Consider the following 23,863-nt stretch of genomic DNA (forward strand, 5'->3'; position numbering starts at 1 on the left):
AAAGTGTGTCGCCAGTGTAGGAGCAGGAGCCATCTTATCTCAGAGAAGGAGCCAACACTCCACACTACATCCATGCACATTTATTTTCTAGAAAATTATTCGCCGCTGAACGGAATTATGATGGCCAACCATGAACTCCTCGCTATCAAGATGGCCTTGGAGGAGCGACAACTTCTGCGCGGTTCGGAGACCTCCGTCATAATTTCTAACCGACCATAAAAACCTATTATATATTGAGACGGCCCATCGCTTGGGTTCACGACAAGCATGCTGGTCTCTTTTCTTCACCCGCTGCAACTTCACCATCTCTTACCTCCCGAGTTCTAAGAATGTGAAAGCGGACGCACTCACGACAGTTTGCAGTAGAGGATAAATCCGAGGACCACCAGGAGATTATGCTCTCCCCCAATTGTGTCCCTTCAGCAATTACTTTTGACGCCCTACCAAAGATCACCAAAGCTCAAGATCAAATCCCTCAGGGTCTTAAGGTACCAGACAGACGGCTGTTCACGCCTCCCAAGTTCCGCCACAGAGTAATGCAATGGGGACATGCGTCTAGGACAGCAGACCATCCAGGTATAAGAAGGACCATTGATCTCTTACAGCGAACCTCCTGGTGGCCAGGCATGCGCAAGGACATTCAGGACTACATTGCCACATGTTACACCTGCGCACAAAATAAAGTTCCACCTAACAAAACTACGGGAATCATTTAACCTCTCCCTATCCTAGACTGAACATGGAGACACCGCTCGATGGACTTCATTGTCGAGTTACCCAAGTCTAAGGGGATGGACACCATTTTAGTAGTGGTCGATTGCTTCACTAAGCAAGCACATTTCATCCCACTCAGGGGTCTACCAACGTGCCCAAATGATGAGGTATTCGTGAAGGAGGTCTTCAGATTGCATGGGTCCCCTCAAACCATATAGTCTCAGACCGAGGCTCTCAATTTATATCCAAATTCTGGAGGGCCTTTTCCAAGAGACTCAATGTGACACTCACTTCACTTCTAGTCTGGCTATCACCCAGAGACCTACGGCCAAACGGAATGGACCAACAAGTCACTAGAGCAGTTTCTTCGTCTCCGACGCTCAAGATGATTGGCTTGTTCTACTCCCATAGGCAGAATTTGCGCATAACCTCAAGAATGAATCCACACAACGATCTCCATTCTTCACCAATTATGGGTTTCACCCCTCTGCTCTTCCCGATTGAGCTTCCAGTAAAGGGGTTCCTGCCACCGAGGATAGGATTCGGGATCTTCAGGGGTCCTGGGAAAAGATCCAAGGTAACCCTCTCATGCCATTGTAATGCAGAAGAGACAGGCTGATCGCCACCGTAAAGATCCACACAACTACGCTCCGGGTCAGAAGGTATGGCCATCCACCAGGAACATCCTCCTAAAGGTCACCTCTCTGAAGCTGGCACTTAGATATATCGGACCATTTCTTATTTTGGAGAGAGTCAATCCAGTCACTTACCGACTGAAACTGCCTGCAACCATGAGAATCCCCTTGGTTTTTCACTGCTCTTTGCTTAAACCATTCAAACGAAACCATCAAACCCGACATCACATATCATCCCAGACTGGTAGACAGACAAGAGGAGTTTGAGGTTCAGTCCATCTTGGACTCCCATCTCTCAAGAGGAGGTCTCCAGTATTTGGTGCATTGGGAGGGGTTTTGGTCCAGAAGAGAGGGAATGGATTCCCGCGGGACCAGGCACATGCCAGCAGGCATACTCGAACATTTCATCTGAAATTTCCTCTGAAACCTTCTATGGATCGTCCAGAGCACAACCCTGAAGGGGAGAGGTACTGTAAGGGGCTCACAATCCCTCTTCTTGCCGGCCGCTAAACACATTGCAGCAGGGGCATCCACGCTCCCGCGCCAGTGGTGGGAAACACACGGAGGCTACGGTCCCGGTCCGCTGATGCAGCGTTCTGCATGCACACGCACCTCCTCAGATGTGTACACGCAGCCACCGCGGGCTGCCCCTGGTGCTGGCCAGTCGCTTTGGGAGCGCGTCCACCACCCCGCATCCCTGTGCATCACAGGCATGCACACGGAGCACTACACCTGGCCACAAAGGTCTCTGGAGTAGTTGCACACCTGCTCTGCACCCTGCCTCCTCCTATCAGCCCTCCATATATCTCTGACCTCATCATTTGGGGATTGCTCCTATTGGCTCCTTTTCTCATATATATTCAATCAGCCCTATGCTGATTGCTGAGCATAGACTTTGTTCCGTGTGCTTGCTACAAGCTGCTTGCTGTTTTGCTTTTGTACCTAGACCTCAGCCTTGACCCGGACTTCTGACCTCTGGCACCCTTGGACCTCGGCAAGTCTACCGGATCTCTCCTCTCCTCGACCTCGGCTTCAGACTCAGACTATTCTTGATCTGTCCAATCTGACTACGGCAAGTACCTCTACAATCCCACACTCTCCTACCGTGACCTGGCTAACCAACACTGACTCTGCTTACCGGACCTGACCTCGTGGTCATAGGGCAACGGTTTCATATATCCCCACCTCAGTCTTGCGATCTAGTCCGGTTTGTGGTGAGCGTCCATGACATATACAAACATATCTTTGATATAATGGTCACTTTGATTGGACTATGGGCTATATTTAATAGGCAGTGCTGTGCCGTGAGACACCTACTGTACAGGCATCATTTTAATACCCATTCATTTAAAGGTGCTGCAATATGTCCTCTGGCACATACAGCTGTCTCATGGAATAGGTACAAAAGAAAAACTGTTTGATTAGCTCAAGGTATACACACTATGTGGCTCTGTGAAGCCTGCGATAATGGCGTAATCCGGAGTAAAGTCTAAATGGAGATATATGGGGTTTACCGAGTGTAGACCTGTGTCCAAGTGTATGAGTATACGGCTGCATAAACACAGTGGCCTGATCGGTATGGAGTGTATCGTTACTCACATTATGTACCGTCACCCTCCTCTCCTGGCACCGCGGTGCACCTAACTAGGTGATCAGCGTCCCTCTGTGGTGTGGTCACGATCCAAAAGTATACAAGAAGGCAAAAAGATCGATGCAGCAGCCACTCCTGTGATGTACTAAGATTCACCAGTGAAAAATGAATAAACATACTTTAAAACTGATACTGAACACAGACAAAAAATAAAGAGATCCTCCTCCCACGCGTTTCGAGCAAGACTGCTCTTTCTCAAGGAGAAATCGATCTTTTTGCCTTCTTGTCACATGGAATCGCACCACTTAATAAATAACTAGCAGAGTACCAATGTCATGATACAGATGTAGACAGAGCTATCATCACCAGTGGCATACGCATGACATACACACCGCACCAGCAGGAGAAGCATCCACTATTTTGATAAGAACATGTTGAGAATGGTACGGGGCCCATCAGTTATTTCACCCGCGGGAGCACTTAATTGGTTGTAATAACATTGACTAAATCTCTATGTCTCTGAGTTTTAGTGTTGGTCCTGGAGAAGAATAGTGTTTTTTTATTTTTTTAATAAAACTGCAGTTCACAAGCTTCACAATCCTTTTCTTCTAATACAAAGACTAAGAAAGAATTGAATGCATGTGCACAACTGTGAATAACTCATTTTTTTTCCATTAATGAGTATCAACCCATTTATGATATTGACTCAAAAGCTTTCCACCTTATTTTCATTGGTAAACATTTGAAATCCTAAATCTGAACATATGTGAAAGGTCTGTATCAAAGATGAAACTGGTGTAATAGTTTTTGTTCTTTTTATTGCACTTTGGTACAGATCAGCAAAGGTCTGTTGACTCAGGGCTCATAGCATCTTATCAAAATCATGAACAGAGGTTATGTTCCTCGAGGTTAATGAAAATCTACAAAGTGAATAATCTCCCACCCCCGGTTTTCCCCTTCCTCCCTCTCCCCAACTCTCTCGCCCTCTCTATATCTTGCCCTCTCTCCCACGTCTCCTCTTTCCCTCCCAAACTCTTTCCCTCCCTCCCCATCTCCCTTTCTCGCCTCCTCATCCTCTCTCTGTCTCTTAACCCCAACCCCTCACTGTCTCTTTCTCACTCCCTCCCCTCTCTATATCTCCCTCATGCAAAACCTTTATTTAAGGATCTGTAGGAAGCTACAGTAATGCCACTTTTTAGGTACTGTATGACCTAACTAATGCATCATTATATACCTGTGTTAATTACACTGGCGCTTTGTGGATAGGCATTGTCAGAGGGAACACCTCTTTTGCATTTCATTAGCACCAACAGCCATTATACTTAACACTAGGAAATGCTATATTTTATACCACTTTGTGGGATGAGTTGGTAAACCTAACAGGACAAAGATTCATAACATGGAATTAAAGACGAGCAAAACAAAATTTGAAACACCATCAATTTGTGGATATTGTCATCAAATTGTCCTAGTATTCTTAAACTTCAGTTAAAAAACGGTAATATCTGGCCAATTTAATTCTAACATTGTGTGTTATTATACGAACCTATAAATAAACCTAGTTTTCAGTTTCCTGTTACAATGACAGTCGAGGCACCGGCAGCAGAGCTGTCTAGAAAGGCCAGCTATTGTCTGTCCCAAAGATCAAGCACTGTCTTGAAGTTGGGTTGCCAGGTGTCCAGTATTAAACCGGACTGTCCTGTACTGACACTCGGTCCAGTAAAAAAAAAAAAAAAATGAGTGGTAAGATTTGACATGTATGTGTCTGGTTTTACCTCTGGACATAGTGACCTGACCGGCTTGGAGGTACACAGGATTTCCCTGAGTAGCTTCCTCCATCCTGATTGGCTTCATTATCCAACAGACAATCAGGTGGAGGGTCAGGAGCCTGGGGGTGTGGCACAGACTTGAGGAAACAGCATGAAGCAGAGAGAGTTGAGTCACACCTTTTAACATTGTGTCTAGTATTTTTGGAGAAGCCATCTGGCAACCTGTGAAAGGTTACCCCCATAGGAAACCAGTCAACTCTTCGCTTTACAACGAATGGCTTATACAACGCTATGCAATGCATACCTATATTCATTTTTACAACGTCAAAATGGCTTATCCAACGCTCTTACGATGCTTTGCAACGTTGTGTATGTGTGTATATATATACACATTCACATAAACAACGTTGCAAAGCGTCGTAAGAGCGTATATATATAATATAATACTATATAATATTATATTATGCTATATAATATATTATTTATTATGTTATATTATATATATAATACAGTATATACACTATATAATTTGTGTGTGCTGCATATCTTATTGCCTGCATAAAATATTTGGTGTATTTTAGTGTTAAACATGCCTTCAGGAACGGAACCTTTCATTTAAACAGTGTTCCTATGGGAAAACGTGTTTCGCTTTACAACGTTTCGCTTTATAACGCCATTTTGAGTAACGCAGTGTGTCGGATAACCGAGGACTGCCTGTATCAGTTCTTCAAGGAGGCAGGAGCAGCAGAATCTGGAGCGAATAGAGTTTTGCAGAGCAGCTGCAGTGAGGTACCACACTCACACTCACACTCACACTCACACTCACACTCACACTCACACTCACGCTCCTTCAATAGCAATAGACACCTGGTTCATTAGGACCAAACCAAGTTAAGCCAAACACGGGAAACATTTCCAAAACATACACAAATAGAAAACATAATAAACTTGGTATCACATATACCATTTGCTACAGCAAATACAAAAGTAAATATCAATTGCACGGTTATTACTCTTGCACAACAAGAAGTTACTGAAATTGAATATCATTTAATTTAAACCCCATACAATGGTATAATCCACCCTGTAGGTATTGCAGGAAGGAAACACCCTTTTCTTTTCACAGTCTGCATGAGCAACATCACATAACCACACCACCTTGATATAGTTCAGGTAAGGATTTGTCTATATTTACTACACATGGCCATTAAGAATTAACCCCCTTCATTCCTGCTAGAACTGCCTGCATGTGTACAATACATTAAAACTGTGCAGCAAATAAAACACTCCTGCATTCATTTGACTGCCTTCAGGACACCACATGAAAGGTTACTAAAGTTTAGGGTATAAGAGTAAAAAAATAGCTGGGCCCAGCAAAGAGAAAACAGTAAAGACAGAAACGTGGTACACTGCTTGCAAGAAAACAAATATGCATTTACTTTACTTTAAATGTACAAGCAGCCCTGTCACACACCCCTAACTTGAAGTCAAACAAAAAATGTCAATACTTCAACTCTCACATTATTGCAACTTGGAAAGAAATACATTTAATGTAATATCACAAACTGTAAAACACATCCATGCATCAATTACAATCTCATTAGAAACAACTTTATCACTTAAAAAAACATAAAAAAGAACGAAGATTGGGGGCGGCACCATCAAACTTCTAACAGATTTAAGATAGGATGGCAGAAAGATAACCTCAAAATGTCATCAGAAGCGTTTGGCCAGTGGAGAGATTACACAAACAAAAAAAACAGACAAAAAACCCACACATTCCCAAAGTGGTCACAAAGTCTGGTTAAAGTCTTTGCTTCACTCCTCCAACAAGGCCAGTTACATATGAAAACAGCATTTAACACTGCGTTAGTGCGCTTTGATGATATCCGTTAGCACTAAATGAAGCACTAATTTAGGTTAACGGCTGGTCACATCAGTAACGGACATTTGTGTTAAATAGCCCTCGCAATTTGCCTATGTGATATATCATACAAATCTGTGTTAATCGGTTGTTCGCTACGTTATAAAAAAATATTAAAAACCATATGTACAATGTATGTTGCCAACATCCAACCCCATTTTTATCCACCCTCCCCCTTCATACTGTAATATTGCAAAAACCATGAATAAAGAGATTATAAACAAAACATATGGCAGAAGTTTATTTAAACCCTTTGATAATTAAGGTTACCAATGCATTGCAAGAGAATGCCTTCAGGAACTAAAGGGTTAACATGCAACATAAACACCCTACAAACAAAACACAGAAAACATAACATCCATATGTGCAAATATTAACCCTGAGCTGACCATGATTAGCTTATCACTTGGGCTAATAAGTGGTTATTATATTCATATGTTCTTCAATGCTAATATGATGTATTTTTAATCACTTATTCTATGTTGGCTAATCTTCTCGTCCGTATAGAATTTATTTAGTGGCCATTATACACATGGAGAATACAGGCTTAACACCAGCCTGGGGTAGGTGATAACGTTTAGTAATATGTTTTGCCTTTATAATTACTTTATGCTGACAGATCATCTCTAAATGTACCAGATTTATCAAAGCAGCAATAGGACTTTTTCTTTTAATAAACTAGTAGATTTTATGCGCTGGATTGCCCCAGTTGTGCAGTTGGGAAACTTTGATAAATAGACTGTTAGACATTATTGTAAATTATTTATTAAAGAGCATCTCTGCTGTGAAATAACGGATTCAAGGCACAGAAACTAATGTTGCTGAGGTTATCAGATTCAGCAGTGAAGATAATACAGGGAAAGATGATGGGATCGAATGATGCAGTGATATTAATATAGACAAGATGAGAGCACGTCAACTTCTATCATGTACAGTACATGTATTAACAATGTAATAATGTGTAACATACCAGTGAAACCAATCTTCAAGTCTTTTGCATGATATGTTATAGAAATTTACTATCTTTTAATTAATGGCATTTTGAATCTTCCTCCTCAGTGTTTTTTCAAGGCTCCGTCTCATATTTAAATTGAGTTTTGATTCTTTTGTTAAATATTAATATATATTTAAAAAAATGTATGGGCTATTTCTCAGTCCCTCTGCAGCAGCATTTATGAATAAAATACCAAGCGCTGTACTGTATGTGAGTGAAATCAGTTCAAAGTTAGTCGGGACTCTTGACTATTATTAATGTGCAACTGTCAAAAGTTCTATACATACCGTAAGATAAATAAGCCGAGGTTTGTACATGTGGAACTGTGAGGGCAACTGCAATATTTACATAATGGAAAGGAAACCACTTAGCTTGAAAAAAGGAGAACAGCTTACTCACATACGACATAACTTCTCATATTCTGGTAAGTCTTGAAAAGTGTTCTTGTTGTAATAGGAGAGAATTTGCACAGTGACGAGTCCCCCGATGATGACGTCTCCGTCCCTGAAATATTGCTCCAATGTGGGAATTCTGAGTGCGCAGTCTGAGTTGACAAACATGCTGACCACGTAGGGAAATACTAACAGCACCAACACAAGAAAGAGAACTGGGAACATCTCTGATGATGTGCGCTGTTGATGCCTGGTGGGTGACATTTGCATATACAGTACTGTAAGAATTAGCAATCACCCAGACAAAAGTCTAAGGGAATACTGTACAGTATGTTAATCCATTTACAATGGAAGACTGAATGGATGCTATTGCAGTTAGAAATACATCTGTAATATCTAAACTCTATGTAATACGCAGCTGCACATACAGTACTGGAAGCAATAAAATGACATAATATAGTAGGTCATTTCACTGAAAATAAGAGTTCCTTATATCTCTTTTTAAACTGTTCAGATGGGACAGTCATGATGACAAGTGTATACTTTTCTTGTACATTATAATTAGGGGCAATTACATACCAGTGGTGAAATGATGCATCTTGCTGACATAACCTATTAATTAAATGCAGAACAGCATGTCACTCACAACCACAGAGGGAAATACATAGTTAAGTCCAATAGCCTTCTTGTAAACAGTCCATAGTGAAAAGTCTCAGGCAGGTCATCATCTCCCAGAAGAGATGCTGACAGAGGAATAATATACACCTGAGCTCTAAGCTTAAATTATTTCTCCTTTACAAAGTTTAATGCTTCATTCACATTATGATTAAAACAAAGTAGAGACATGTGGTCTAGAGAACATGGGTGCTCTGTATAAAGCCCCCAAATAGTCCATCTAGCTGCACAGTTCCTGCACCAAATATTAATCAAATGTTAGATGCAGGTAATTAGTTAGAGGAATTTATGACAAGATAGACTTGGTGGTAAATAGTGATGCACATAAAAGGAAAATAAAACGACACTTGTGTAGAATGTTTTACAGACGTAGCAGATATTATTGCACTGGTTAGTGCACAATTTTCATCACAAGTCACAAATTTAACCGGGCAATTTGCAATACAATTCAATTGAGCCGCAAGTTGCAAAATCAAGGTGTTTGCATACCGCAAAACGCCAATTAGTTCCTTAAGGCGCAATAACAGAAGCGGACCCGCAGGTCTGAGGTAAGGATGCAAATAAACCAACCAGAACCCAGGGACAGTGTCCTGTAATTGTATCCATAGTCAGTAAGAAGGCAGTTGTCAGGGCTGTCAGCAGTGTTGCAAAGTCCAGGAGACAGGCAATTAGCAGCGAGGTCGGGGTCACGGTCCGGGGTCAGCAACAGGGGAATCAAAACAGGCAAAAGTTGTAAAAGTGTGACTGCAAAGACCAACAAGAGCTGCAAACGTTAGGACTTTGCTTGGCGACTCCCACTAGGAACCTTATATAGCCAGCTGCCAGTACCCAAAATGGCCACAGCGAGCAGAAAGGGCAGGTGAGTTGGAAAATCAGAACTGCATCAAAACCCGGCATGGATCGAGCAGAATCCATACAATAACATCTGGTACATCTGTACATCTCATTATTAATATGTACATCTACAACAGTAACTCCTCCTCTAGCTGCCCCGGATGTGCCTGCAGCAAAATAGGTGATGCATGTGGATCAATTTTCTGAATGCCTCTCTAGGCAAAAATGGATCATTGTGTCACGTTATACTAGGCCCCATAAAATACTAGAGCATGAGGTCACACAGTGAAACTAAAACACTGTCGTTTTAAAGACAGAAAACAGTGATACACATATTTCTTCTTTGAAAGGACAGTGGTTGCATGGAACAGACAGAATAATTTGACTTTAAAATGTTGTAGTACTGTATACAGATGTAACACACTTCCCCCCCCTCCCCAATCGCAGATAGGGACCCAGTGGGGAAATCTACATGCATTACCAGGTGTGGTGCAATACCTGTCAGGCTCACAGGAGGCCTGAGCCTCCGCTGATGGGAACCTGGGGTGTATCCTGGAACGTACTTACAGCGCCTCCACCTGTGCATGATCCTAGAGTGTAGAATAACCCCTGACACAGGACATCATACACAGTAACCACATACACCAAAATATATATAAACAGTTTACTGTATATGTAGATCAGAACCATAACATATTATCAATAGTACATTAGTGTCACCCTTTACCACTGACCTCCTAGGGCCATAACCCCATACTAGTTATCCAAGAGTTCCACAACCCTACCCCTTAGGCGTGATCAGTGCTGTACTAGATGAGATGTAAAGTTGGTGCACTTGGTGACTGATACCTGCCTAGGGTTCCTGCACCCGGGTACAGCAGAACAACCGGAAGAGGATCTGTCTGCGTCCAGCGCCGAAGCATCAGAGATGGCGTCCTCCTCCAAATAGGGTGGTCTCCCTCATGATGATCTCACCAAACAGATAGTCTCTAATCTGTAGTGTGATAGGTCTGGTCCCAAGCCTGACTTGTCAGGGCCGCGCAGCACTGCAGCTGTGTCCCTGAACTAACCCACAGCTAAAGGGGCAAAGTCCCTAACTGAAGGGGCCTTCCCTGAAGCAGCCACAAGCTATTATGAGTAAGGGCCTAGGAGAGGTTTCTGGCCTAGTGCAGAGGCTACTTGCCTTTCTGCACATATATACCCTCTCCTGTCTGTGTCCCAGCTCCTACTGACTTCCTGACTCCAGCACCCACCAATGTATCTCCTTTGCAGCAGGAGAATCTGTAAGCCCTATTGGCTGTAATGCAGCAGGTGATAGAAGTGAAAGGGCAGTCCCCAGAGTCTTCTGGGTAATGTAGTCCCTGGTAGAGCCCTTTACTATTGAGGCCACGTGCGCTAACCTGTAGTGCGCATGCACAACCCTGTAATGGCTGCCGATACTCTTCTCTGCGCATGGGCAACTGTGTAATGGCTGCTGCGTCGCGCGATCTCCTGCGCATGCTTCAGCGCATGCGCGAACACTTGGGCCAACCCCAATATGCCTGCCACGGCCATTCTGTGCATGCGTGAGCCTAGCAAACATGGCGGTGCCCTGTAGCTGATGCTACCGGGAGCCCCCGGCGATGCGATCGCCCCCACAGCAGCCCCCACTGGAGCGAGGGTAAGGGAGGGAGAAATGGGAAACCGAAGAGCCAGAGGGGACCTGGCTACATAGAGTAAAAAGGAAGTGAAGCTGGAAGAATGATTCTTATGTAGCTGTGTTTCCCCCACGCTCTGGGAGATTCCACTGCCACCAAGTGGTTTGCATCTCGCTTGGCATTACATGGGACACAGTGGGTGGAGGGGTATGGTGCTACTAAGTACCACCTATTACTGGACTTGATGTTTCAAGAACAATTGTTGCAGCAGTGCCCCTCGGATGTGAGGGAATGGGTCTTTGACCACAAACCAAAGACTTATGTGGAAGCTGCTAAATTGGCTGATGAATTTGTTACCAGACATGCCTTGAGGAGAGAGAAAGGGGCTACCCATGACCCAGCAACTCCGGCTAAGGGAGCCAAAAGCACCCCTCAGTGGAAGACCAAGCCTGCAGCAGAGGGCAGTACACCCAAAGCTGCAGAGTTCAAGCATGAGAGAAGGTGCCACAAATGTAACAAGACAAGGGTATATCCAGCCAGATTGTCTGGACCGTCCGAGGTCCAGGGGAACCCATCAGGGGCAATGCTCTCCAGCTGCAAACCGGTCGCCCGTGTGCGACTGGCAACCCCAGTGGAGCCAAGTGCAGCCATCTAACCAATCCAGCGAGGGAATTCGACGGAGGAAGCTTGTCCTTGAACTAGATTCCATATTCCTCTGTCTCCCCTTTCAGCTTATGGGATTCATTTCTCCCTTGTTCAGTTGCCTGTTATTTCCCCTGTTCCAGCAGCTTGCTGCATGTAAAAGAGCAACATTTTGCTACACTTGTTGTTTACTTAGACATTTCAGTGAGTTGCTATAGCAACCTCAGCCTTTCCCTCAGATTGGGTTAGTCTGCCTTCTCCCCCTCTGCCTTGCCTACAGATGGACTGCCCCCAGGCTATCTTGCTACCCAGCATACACTGGCACTTCCTTTTCCACCTCCCACCGGCTGAGTGAGTACCCCTCCTGTAATTTTCTCTACTGGCATGGACTTATCCTTTTTCACTTTTCCCCACTATCAAGCGCACTCACCATAGAGACATTCTCTCCCAACACCATCATCCACAAGTGCCTGTCTTTATTGCCGCTTTCCCTTAATAAAGTGAAGAAAGACAAAGAACTTGTTGTGCTTGTAAAAGGAACGAGTTGAAACTATCTGGGCTAATCATACTACACATGACCCTGGCCTCCAGAATAGTGAAAAAGGAGGACCATGTGCCTTACTGACACATTCAGAAGCTGCTACTCAAAGACTTTATGCTAACCAGAACAGTCTCTGCAGACTGACAAGCAGCATCCTTACTAACAGCAACCAGCTTGCACTGCACACAGCCTGCAACCAGCACTCAAGGCTCCAGCACTGCAGTCAAACAGTGCACCATACACAGAACTTTGATTGTCTTTTCTCTGTTTGAGTTACCCTCTGCACAGCCCCACAGTGGGGAGCTAACATCTCACCTACCCCTGCGCACGTCCCCACAGCCAGCGCCACCAAGGGCCACGCCAGCGGACACCTGTGAGTACAGCAACCCCTACGCTGAATGCTGCAGGACACCGCTCGGCATCATCTGAGACAGTCGCCCATCGCTGACACAGGTAAAAGACCGCACGCCACACGCACTGGCTAAGGCCTACATATACCTACAGCATGGCAGAACTCAGAGCCTAACCAGATATCACGCAGGAGAGTGACCACTCAGACACAGAGACCGCTGCACAACTGCAACAGGCGCAAGCAGACCCAAGGCCTAAACGGATAGTCACACTGACACAAAAGGCCCGCGAAAAATATGAGACTGACATTGAAGCGCACCGCGCTAAATTAGAGTTCACCTGGGAAACAACCACACTGGGAATGCGCAATGTTACTAGCGTTGGCAACTATGCGTAACAGCTCGAGCAGGCAATAACGCAATTAAGGACTGATCACTCGAGTTATCAAGAGCTGTCAGAGGCATACATTACTTACCTGACCAGGGCCAACACCAGCGAAAGCCTACAAGAAGGAGACTTACAGAGTAACATTGACCTAACACGTGACAGCCGCGTGCGATCCACTATCACAGAGGCCGAGAGTAGGAGAAAAGACCTTTTGCAGGAAACAGCATCACAGCGCTCCAGCGCATCCAGGCACTCATCAAGGTCAGCAAGATCAGCGCAATCTCGCGTGTCTAGCGCAAGCGAAAACGCCACCAAGGCGCGAGCCACCACAGAGGCCACACGTGCCAGGGCCGCAAACGCTCAGAAAGAGGCAGCCATGAAACTAGAAAGGGCCTGCATAGAAGAGGAGGAGCAGACAGATGCTGCCACCGCCGCTGCAGCCGCTGCCGCCGCTGCAGCCACTGCCACCGCTGCACGGAAAAAGACAGAGGTGGACGTTAACCTAGAGGCTCTAAATCAAGAAAAGGAAGCTGCTGCCGCCATAGCCCAAGCCGAAGTCTTAGAAGCAGCCACGCAACAGGATGGCGGGGAGCAACCGTACAGATGGATAGCCTCAGAGGATCCAGCCCAACGCGCTGAAGACTACATGAGGAATCTCTTTAGTGTAAATACAAGCGCTCCATCTCAACACGGAGGGAGTGACTCCACAGACACCGAAGACTTGCTAGGTCCACGAGGAGAAGACGTTTCTCCTTCAATGGTACATGCTGCCTGGGATAGCCACAGCCGCAACAGTGATCCACACGCCAGCGCGCACACGGATGCACCACAACAGGCTTGCAATCCCGGTACACCCGCACGGGAGAACACAGACCATCACTCTGACCAGCAGTCATTACGCGTCCACGCCAAAGAAGAGGCGACCGCACGGACCCTCCCAGCAACTACCTCAGAACGTGACCAGCACGCCAATGCCTCAGGCCTGACAGACATTGCCAAGTACATGATCCGGCGTGACCTGGTGCAAATAGGACTCACCAACTTTGACAACCATCCTGAGTACTACCGGAAGTGGAAGTTCACGTTCAAGGACTCAATCAACAGCCTGGGCTTCTCAGCAAGGGAAGAGCTCAACCTGCTATCCAAATGGCTGGGAAACAAATCCAGGGAGCACGCGAAGAGACTTCGGACGGCAAACGCGAACCACCACCAAGTAGGTCTTGACCTATTGTGGGAAAGGCTAGAAGAGTGCTACGGTAGCCCCGAAGCAGTAAAAGATTCGCTCTTCAAAAGAGTCGACAGCTTTCCCAAGATCACAGCTAGAGACTACTCGAAGTTACGAGAGCTCGGAGACCTGCTGCAAGAGCTGGAGTTTGCAAGAAAGGACCATTCCTTAACAGGTCTCAACGTCCTAGATTCGGCTCGTGGAGTGAGACCCATCCTGGAGAAGCTTCCCTTCAACCTCCAAGAAAGGTGGATTTCACAAGGCTCCAAATACAAAAGGGAGAAGCAAGTCGCCTTCCCCCATTCTCATTCTTCTTGAGCTTCATCCGCGAAGCGGCAAGGACAAGGAATGATCCCAGCTTCATCTTGGGTGCACAAACCACACACAGTGCAAGCAGCCTGAGGAAGGAGAGACCAGTGGCGAGATATGTTAACAATCAAACATCCATCTCGGTCCACAGGACGGACGTGTCCCCCATGACCCAAACTACTCCCGATCAGTCGGTCGCCAGAGACGAGGAACCAAGGGACCCAAACAGGGAATGTCCCATACACAAGAAGCCACGCCCACTTAACAAGTGCTTTGGGTTCAGGATGAAGTCCCTAGAGGAACGCAAGTGGTTACTTGGAGAATTCAGAGTTTGCTTCAGGTGCTGCGGTTCCACGACTCACCTAGCCAGATACTGTAAAGAAGAGATCAAATGTGCAGTGTGCAAAAGTGACAAGCACGTAACATCTTTGCATCCAGAGGCGCTGACACTCCACCAACTCAACAACCCATCCTCTGTAGCGGAGCATGGCGGGGAGGAAAGGGAAGGAGAGCCAACATCTGTCACGTCTCAGCGCACAGAAGTATGCGGAAAAGGAAGTGACAAAATGTCCTGTTCCAAAATATGCCTTGTCGTAGTGCACCCCCAGGGACAACCTGAGAAGGCTATTCGGATGTATGCAATCCTCGACGATCAAAGCAACAGATAATTGGCGAAGACGGAGTTCTTCCACTTATTCAACTCACAAGACAATGCCTCACCCTACACCCTCAGAACCTGTGCAGGTTCAACTGAGACAACAGGGAGAAGAGCAAGCGGCTACGTCATACGTTCAGTGGATAACAGAGTGAAGATAGCTCTCCCCACACTCATCGAGTGCAACCACATGGCCACAAACAGGGATGAGATTCCCACACCAGACGTGGCACACCATCACCCGCACCTCAGAGGAATAGCCAACTACATACCGCCGGTAGAACAAGGCGCCACGATCTTGCTGCTGCTCGGTAGGGACATCTTGAGGGTACATAAAGTCCGTAAACAGCATAACGGACCCCACAACGCACCATACGCCCAAAAACTTGACCTAGGATGGGTGATAGTGGGCAACGCGTGCACTGACAAAGAGAACGGACAAGACTATGTTGACACCCGCAGAACGGTGATAACAGAATGTGGACACACATCCCTCTCTGAACCATGTCTTGGCCATCTCCAAGAGACAGGAGGGCCAAGTGAAGAGAAGAGACAAGGTCATACCCCTGAGATCGACAAGAACATCCTCACATCAGGGGGATATGACAATGGCCTAGGATGCTTAGTGGTTCAGACAACCAAGGATGATGAGTCGACTCCCTGAAGGAAGAAAGTAACCTCCCAAAGGTGACCGACAAAGGGATCGTCCAAAAGACAATAAACAATCGGACGATCCTCCCGCGAGCAATGGCACGGCTAAGACGTACAGTTGTTCCTCTCCACAGAGTATCAAGCGACAAAGCAGCCAGCTGTCACGGCTGGCATAGCCGCAAAAGATTGCACCCTACAGGTGAAGCCACAGTGTCAAAAAGACTGTCCTCTCACACGTCAAAAAAGAGACAGTCACAGAGACATTTCACAAAGGGCTTTACAAGGACAAAAGAGACTGTTCTTCGTCATGTCCAGGGAGAGAACAACCTCCTGATGGCAGTTAACAAAGAGACACAAAAGATGTTAGCAAATGCCAACCTAAGTTTGCACAAAATGGCTTCCAATAGTGCTATAGTGATGAAGGCGTTCCACGCAGATGATCACGCAAACGATCTCAAGAATTGGGACCTGAGGGCCGACACGCCTCCCATACAGCAGAGCCTGGGGATAAGCTGGAATCTAAAAACAGATACATTTACGTTCCAGGTAGCCATCGAGAAAAAACCCTACACACAACACGGAGTGCTGTCCACTGTTAACAGTCCTTACGACCCGCTAGGATTTGTAACTCCTGTCACTATACAAGGCAAGTCTCTTCTCAGAGAAATGTCCTTCGAGAAGCAGGACTGGGACACCCCATTACCTCCAGAAAAACGGAAAGAGTGGGAAACATGGAAGTATTCCTTGAAGACTCTTGAACATCTTCAGATCCCACACCCTTAATCGTCTATATCTCTTACCGCTACACACAGCAAAGAGCTTTGCGTGTTCTCAGATGCCTCCACAAAGGCCACGGCAGCGGTGGCCTACCTAAAAACCACGGACGTGGGTGGAAGTTACCATATCAGGTTCATCCTTGGCAAGGCTAGTCTGGCGCCACAACCCGACCATACTATACCCAGACTTGAGCTTGTGGCACAGTGTTAGCGGTAGAATTGGCGGAGCTCATCGAGAACGAGATGGACAGCAAACCAGATGCCGTCAGATTCTACACAGATAGCAAGGTCGTACTGGGCTACATATGCAACAAGAAAAGAAGATTCTACGTATACGTGGCCAACCGCGTAGAAAGAATCAAGAAGTCAACCCGACCAGAACAATGGCCCCATGTGCCGACAGACCAAAATCCTGCAGGCCATGCCACAAGATCAGTACCCGCAGCGCAACTGCAGAATACGTCGTGGCTCAAAGGACCAACGTTCCTTGCGCAACCCGCGGAAACACCACCAACCCTTGTTGGCGACTTTGAACTCGTGGATCCCGAGAAGGATACGGAGATAAGACCCATCACAGAGATTATCTTCCTAATGCCTAAATCGGACTATAACAAGGAAGAACTGACTATCAGTTCTGTGGACTCTGAGAGACATTGTGGTGCATCAAGCTAACCTAGAGCTGTGTATCCGCCTGGCCTCCCTTACCGAGATGGCAAAAGGACTTCAAGCAGGTGGTACCGGCCGGTATCCCATTGTCATGTGGACATGAACTTTGCATTGTTATGTTGTTATATTGCACATATGTTCCACACATACCTACAATATACTGGTATCTCCAGATACCAGACAGGGAGTGTCCTTGAACTAGATTCCATATTCCTCTGTCTCCCCTTTCAGCTTATGGGATTCATTTCTCCCTTGTTCAGTTGCCTGTTATTTCCCCTGTTCCAGCAGCTTGCTGCATGTGAAAGAGCAACATTTTGCTACACTTGTTGTTTACTTAGACATTTCAGTGAGTTGCTATAGCAACCTCAGCCTTTCCCTCAGATTGGGTTATTCTGCCTTCTCCCCCTCTGCCTTGCCTACAGATGGTCTGCCCCCAGGCTATCTTGCTACCCAGCATACACTGGCACTTCCTTTTCCACCTCCCAATGGCTGAGTGAGTACCCCTCCTGTAATTTGCTCTACTGGCATGGACTTATCCTTTTTCACCTTTCCCCACTATCAAGCGCACTCACCATAGAGACATTCTCTCCTAACACTATCATCCACAAGTGCCTGTCTTTATTGCCGCTTTCCCTTAATAAAGTGAAGAAAGACAAAGAACTTGTTGTGCTTGTAAAAGGAACGAGTTGAACCTATCTGGGCTAATCATTCTACACATGACCCTGGCCTCCAGAATAAAGCTACACTTCCCACCTGTGGACCAGCAGCAGAGACAAAGGGGCATTAGATTGCGCAGGTCAGGATGCAGCCCAAAATGTATGTAAACAAATACAATCTGCAATAGTGATATAGCAGATATACCCTGCTCAAGCGAATGAAGAGGGACTGATGTACCAAACAGTATGAAGGAAGGGTGGTGCTCATAGGGAATAATAATAAACTAAGTAAGAGGAAAGACAGAATCCCTATATTGTGGCACTGAGAGAGTGCACCCTAATTAAAACTAAATGTTTATTGAATCATCTTAAAATAAAACTGTTTGGGATAACCATAATTGCAGGACAAAAGTTAATAAAAGTAATAAAAGACCGGAGAGGTGGGGTAGTACATAGGGTATTTATATATAAACCCTATTGTCAGTGTTTTTAACCCTTTAGTAATCTCTGGGTGTAGAAAAAGTATCATGCAGGTAAGTGTAGTGGGATACAGCTGTATCACTGGTCCCTTGCAATCCAAAACCTTCAAGGAGGCTGAATGAGGAAAACTACAGACTTACAGGGAGTATGGGGAGGGATAAATGAATCCTAGCTATATGGATAAATATCCTGGGTAGCCGACCTACTAAATAAGCATGAACACAAGTACTTTATTCAAGTGAACATACCGAAAAGTGTCATGCAGGTAAGTGTAGTGGGATACAGCTGTATCACTTGTCCCTTGCAATCCAAAACCTTCAAGGAGGCTGAATTGGGAAAACTACAGACTTACAGGAAGTAGGGGGAGGGATAAATGAATCCTAGCTATGTGGATAAATATCCTGGGTAGCTGACCTCCTACTAGATAAGCATAGACACAAGTACTTTATTCAAGTGAACTGACACTAAAGTCTGGGTGCTCTTTCTGCCCACGAATGCAGTCTACGAAGCACCCAGACGGTACACAGACCCACACCTCTCCGATGAGCAGATGTCACGTCTGACGTCACCATCATCTTACTTAGTGCAGCTCAATGATGCCTGGCAGAAGCATCTGTGCCCAGTGACCATTGGATCTCCCCAAGCAGCTGGCCTAATATCCGTCCTAATATGGCAAGACCAGAGGATTTGCTCCCAGGCACACGGATGCAAGTTACCATGTCGGATGGTGGACCACGGTCCATTCAGGTTGCCCGGGTATTACTTGATTCAGGTGCCGGACGAGGCATGAGGGAGGTGGGGGTATTGCCCAGGGTTGACGCTGAGGTTCTCCTTGGCAGTGACCTGGGGAATGTTATGTGTGCTTTATGGCAGAGATTGCTTCTGTTGCAGTGATTACCAGGAGCCAGCGATCAGGAGTTACACCTGAAGATTCCGCCCCCCCCCCCTGCATTTGGGACCAACAGTTACAGGGGTCTCTGAGGAGACCAGACAGGTAAGACAGACTGAGTCCCAAACGTTTGTTGACTTACTTCCACCTTTACATGTTCCTGTTTCCCCCGACTTAGACTAGGGGTGGGTGGCTGTATTAGGGATACAATTTAGGGATACGGTGAGAGCTGATCCCAGTTTGGAGGATATGAGACTCCGGGCATTCGAGTCTGCGTCGGACAGTGGGTCAGATCGATATTCATGTTGCAGCGAGCTCTTATATAGAGAACAAGCTTGTACTGCTGCGGCTCATCTGACTCTAACTCATCGCCGTTTTTTCCCTGGCTTTTTCCTGGAATGCGACGCACTTCACCTGGAGCATGCCGCATTCATTTTGCGTCCTCAGCCACGGGTCATGCGCGGTTGACACGCGGTTGATGAATTTATTGAGAATGGTTCGGATTTAATAGGTTGCAATTCTTCGTGTGTCCGCCAGATGGCAGATATTCATGAATTGTAATGCGCATGTGCTTCAGTAATGTGTCGACTTGCAGGTGTTTCGTGTAAAAAATATACCACAGTGTGCTATTGTAACTTGGCCTTGAAACTGAAGGAAGAGGTTGCAAAAATGTATCAATTTAGGCTTTTCATATTAAAGAAAGACAAGCACCAGTTTCTCTCAATGAACTACTGTACTGTACACGGAATGAGGAACAAGATAAAGACGGAAAAAATAATATTACTATGTATACTGTGTATATATATATATATATATATATATATATATATATTTATATATATATATATACAGTATTATACATTACAGTATATATATTATTAAATAATATTCTTATAAATGTGCATAATTCATGTTTCCCCATGTTTTACAAATGTTTTCTAAATGTTTATCCAATTTCAATCTGCCAGAAGAACTTAATAAAGACTGCATTATGTATTATTCATGATTTTTATATTTGTATTTTTTTGTTCCTCAAAAAATGAAATAAATATTTATTCAAATTCCTGATAATCATAATCATTGACAACAACCACCCCCCCCCACCCCTACAGTATAAGAATGAATGACAAAACAACATGAATCAGTTAATGTTTTTTTTTACTCTCAATTCTCACAATGCTGTGCAAATCAGATTTACATTTCAAATTCGAGAAGGGTTTTTCCAAAGCGTTACCGTAAACAAAGCCTCAAAGTGTTGGGGGGGGAGGGGTTGGGTGAGTCATGTGCAGTAATCAGCTAGCTCCGATCTCAAAGAGGCTTAAAGTATACGCAGGCGCAGTGAGGCGATTGACGCTCGGCCAGGGACGGGTTAAAAACACAATGACTAACTTCAGAAAATGAATGACTCTGTGGAGAGGGGGGGGGGGGGGGTTGGGTGACTCATGCACAGTAAGCAGCTAGCTCCCATCTCAAAGAGGCTTAGAGTACACGCAGGCGCAGTGAGGAGATTGACGCTCGGTCAGGGACGGATTAAAAACACAATGACAAACTTCAGAAAATGAATGACTCTGTGGAGGTGTCTCTCGAAAAGAGTTTGTGTGTGCGTGGGGGAGGATGAAGGATTAGTTGTGCAGCAGTTCAAAGAAATAACATACTGTAGAGTAGAGTACAATAATTTCAAAAGGCAGTTCATCATAATAATTTGATCAATAAACCCCCAAATACACCCCCAAATACAGTACATAAAAAGCAAGTCACTTTATCTCCCTGTGCCTCAGGCACCAAAAACATAGATTGTGAACTCCACGGGACAGGGACCAGTGCCTGCAAAATTTCTCTGGAAAGCGCTACGTACTGTATACTGTAACTAACAGTGCTATAGAAAAACATGCTATTATTATTATAATATCAAGGTGATGCTCTGTGCAAATAAAATTCAAGAAGGGATTTTCCAAAACGGTGCCGTAAACAAAGCCTCAAAGCTCCCGTCTCAAAGAGAATTACACGCAGGCGCAGTGAGGCTTTGTACTGTAGCTCGGCTATGGACGGATTAAGAACACAATGGCAAGATTCAGAAAATTAACGACTCTGTGGAGAGGGGGGGGGGGGTTGGGTGACTCATGCGCAGTAAGCAGCTAAGCTGCTAAATAGCTCCCATCTGAAAAAGGATCACATGCAGGCGCAGTGAGGCTTTGAAGCTCGGCTATGGACGGATTAAGAACACAATGGCAAGATTCAAAAAATTAAAGACAGCCGCGTGAAGTTCAAAGCTAAAGACATACTTTAATTTCAAAAGGCAGTTCATCATAATAATACACCCCCAAATACGTTACGTAAAAAACACACAAATCAACCATGTGCAGTCAAACGCACAGGGTCGCAGACAAAAGCTATAGCACAGATTGAATATCGTAATATAGTAATATGGTTTTTGCAGGCTTGTGGAGAAAAAAAAAATTACAATAAAAAATTTTTTTTTTCACTCACTCAAGCAAGCAGTGGTGGGCGAAGTTACAGGCGCATGCGCAGTAAATTCATGCTGTCAAGCAGGAATGTGATTGAAACCAGACACACGTTCAAAGGAATGGTGTGGTAGAGATGTACTGCATTGCACAGAAGATAAGAAGTTGAAATACCCTGCAGTGCAGTTAATTATCCTGAGCGAGGGGAGAGCGCTATATATGCCGAAATGTGACACTGTTACAGTACAGTACACGCCTATGCGTTTCAACAATTTTCAAATGAGACATACTGTACTGTACTGCAGAACAGCACTGCAAATGCATGTATACTTTAAATATGCAAATGTTACTGCACGCGCACACACAGACTGTGTACTGACCTACTGTAGGTTGAACCGCGAAGGTATTAGACTTCCAGGACAACAGCTCGCAAACACCCCCCTGAGTTTTTACACAGCATTGCAGTATTGCAGACAGCGAGAATAAAATGCTAATATCACGAGCGCGAAAATAACACAGTTCACTCCGGGCGAAAACGACAAAAAAATGCACATAACTGGGATAATCTGAGAACCACGGATCTAGCTGACTTAGACTCAGATTGGCCACCACTGTACAGCTCCAGATAGGGTTTGGACAGGTAGAAGACAGTTAGTGGTACAGAGGGAGTGCAGGCAGCAATTGTTGCAGGTAGCCCACTGTCAAGAGAGAGGGGATTTGGCCTGGGATTAAAGGGGTTACACCCCATTTGGCCACCCTCTACTCTCACCTGGGCAGCAAGGTGTTAACTGGACTGGGGTCCAGTAATGTGTTTTTGCCTTGCTTCAGCCATCCAACTGTTTATTCCCCTGTATAAATGTATTGTTTCTGGGCCAGTGTCTGCACCACACACACACTGGGGCTTAAGGGGTTAATGAGCTGCAGTTTAGGAAAATACAAATATGTGGTGTATTTTCAGAAATATCTGGGCTTCAACAGGCTTGATTGAAGTTGGGTGTGAAAAGTACAGAGGGGGTTTTGTGTATGTTAACACATCTTGCTGGTAGAGACATCTAGGCCCCTGTCTGGGTCATTGGGTGTGAAATCTAGCACCTGTGACAAATGTTCTCTACACAGGAGTCCCTGCTTCAAAGGATTTATTGACCAGGGGTTATGAGGGCCAGGGGTGCGGTACCCAAGGAGATATCAGAATGAGTGACCTTATTAAATATAAGAATACCATGAGATGTCCTCGGCTGAACGTGCTAAAAATTACATACACTACCGACACGATTTATTCGAGCAGGGCTAGTTCCGCAAGCCGGGGGATGCCCCGGCTTGCTAGCCCCACTCCCTCGGCGTGCCGCGCGTCACCGATGCGCGGTCACGCGTCATCGGGTGTCAGCGCCCCCTGCACGCGCGTCCAGGGCTCCCCGAGGGAGCCCTGGTGTCCCGCGATGTGGGGGACGGCGGCAGGGGGTTCCGGGGCACCCGGCGGACCCGGCAGCGGGAGGGAGAGCGCCCCGATCGGAGGGCGCTCTTCCGCTGCTTCGGCGCACGCCCGGCACCCTCCGGCGCGCGCCAGGTTACTGCTGCGGCAGAGAACGGGCAAATGCTCGAATAAACTCTGCCGCAGCAGTATGTGTAACCGGGGGACCAAACCGCAAATAACGATTACAGACACATGATGTCTAGCAGGTCCTAAGAGACAGATCATAATATCTCTCTTAATTTTAGTATTACACGGTAATATTTAGTCTTATTGGGAGCGTCATGCATGCCGGAATGTATTAATATGTCTCGTGTGCCAGTAAGTATCACTAAACTGAAGTTATGAAGTTATTTAGATAGGAAAAGCAGTTTTTTAAACGTCTTTGGGTGGGAGGAGTTTTACTCTGTGGAAAACTGTCAACCTCACCACTGATTTATGAGATGGGCTGGGTTTAGGGTTTGTTCAATGGGAAATAATTGTATAAGAACCAGGCTCAGCCTATGGCTATTGTCCTTCATGTCTTTCGTGTCTTTGTGA

General features: G+C 45.6%; 1 protein-coding gene and 1 long non-coding RNA gene across 7 annotated transcripts in view; one reads left to right on the forward strand and one right to left on the reverse strand.

Moving 5' to 3' along the window:
- LOC142498888 (vomeronasal type-2 receptor 26-like) overlaps positions 1–8,396 on the reverse strand; it is a 48,818-nt gene extending 40,422 nt beyond the window's left edge. For 2 of the 6 annotated variants that reach the window (XM_075607513.1, XM_075607510.1), the window contains exon 1: positions 8,027–8,392. In XM_075607513.1, the coding sequence (XP_075463628.1) occupies positions 8,027–8,045 (19 nt within the window). In that variant the 5' untranslated portion in view covers positions 8,046–8,392. Of the gene's footprint in view, positions 1–7,994 lie in introns of all 6 variants that reach the window. The other 4 variants (XM_075607511.1, XM_075607515.1, XM_075607512.1 and 1 more) reach the window with 4 other exon arrangements.
- LOC142498891 (uncharacterized) overlaps positions 5,843–23,863 on the forward strand; it is a 46,638-nt gene continuing 28,617 nt past the window's right edge. Inside the window, exons 1-2 of the long non-coding RNA XR_012802576.1 lie at positions 5,843–5,882; positions 8,084–8,272. This is a non-coding gene — a long non-coding RNA (uncharacterized LOC142498891). The remainder of the gene's footprint in view (positions 5,883–8,083; positions 8,273–23,863) is intronic.

The sequence above is a fragment of the Ascaphus truei genome, chromosome 7 (genome assembly GCF_040206685.1).
Source record: "Ascaphus truei isolate aAscTru1 chromosome 7, aAscTru1.hap1, whole genome shotgun sequence".
Lineage (NCBI taxonomy): Eukaryota > Metazoa > Chordata > Amphibia > Anura > Ascaphidae > Ascaphus > Ascaphus truei.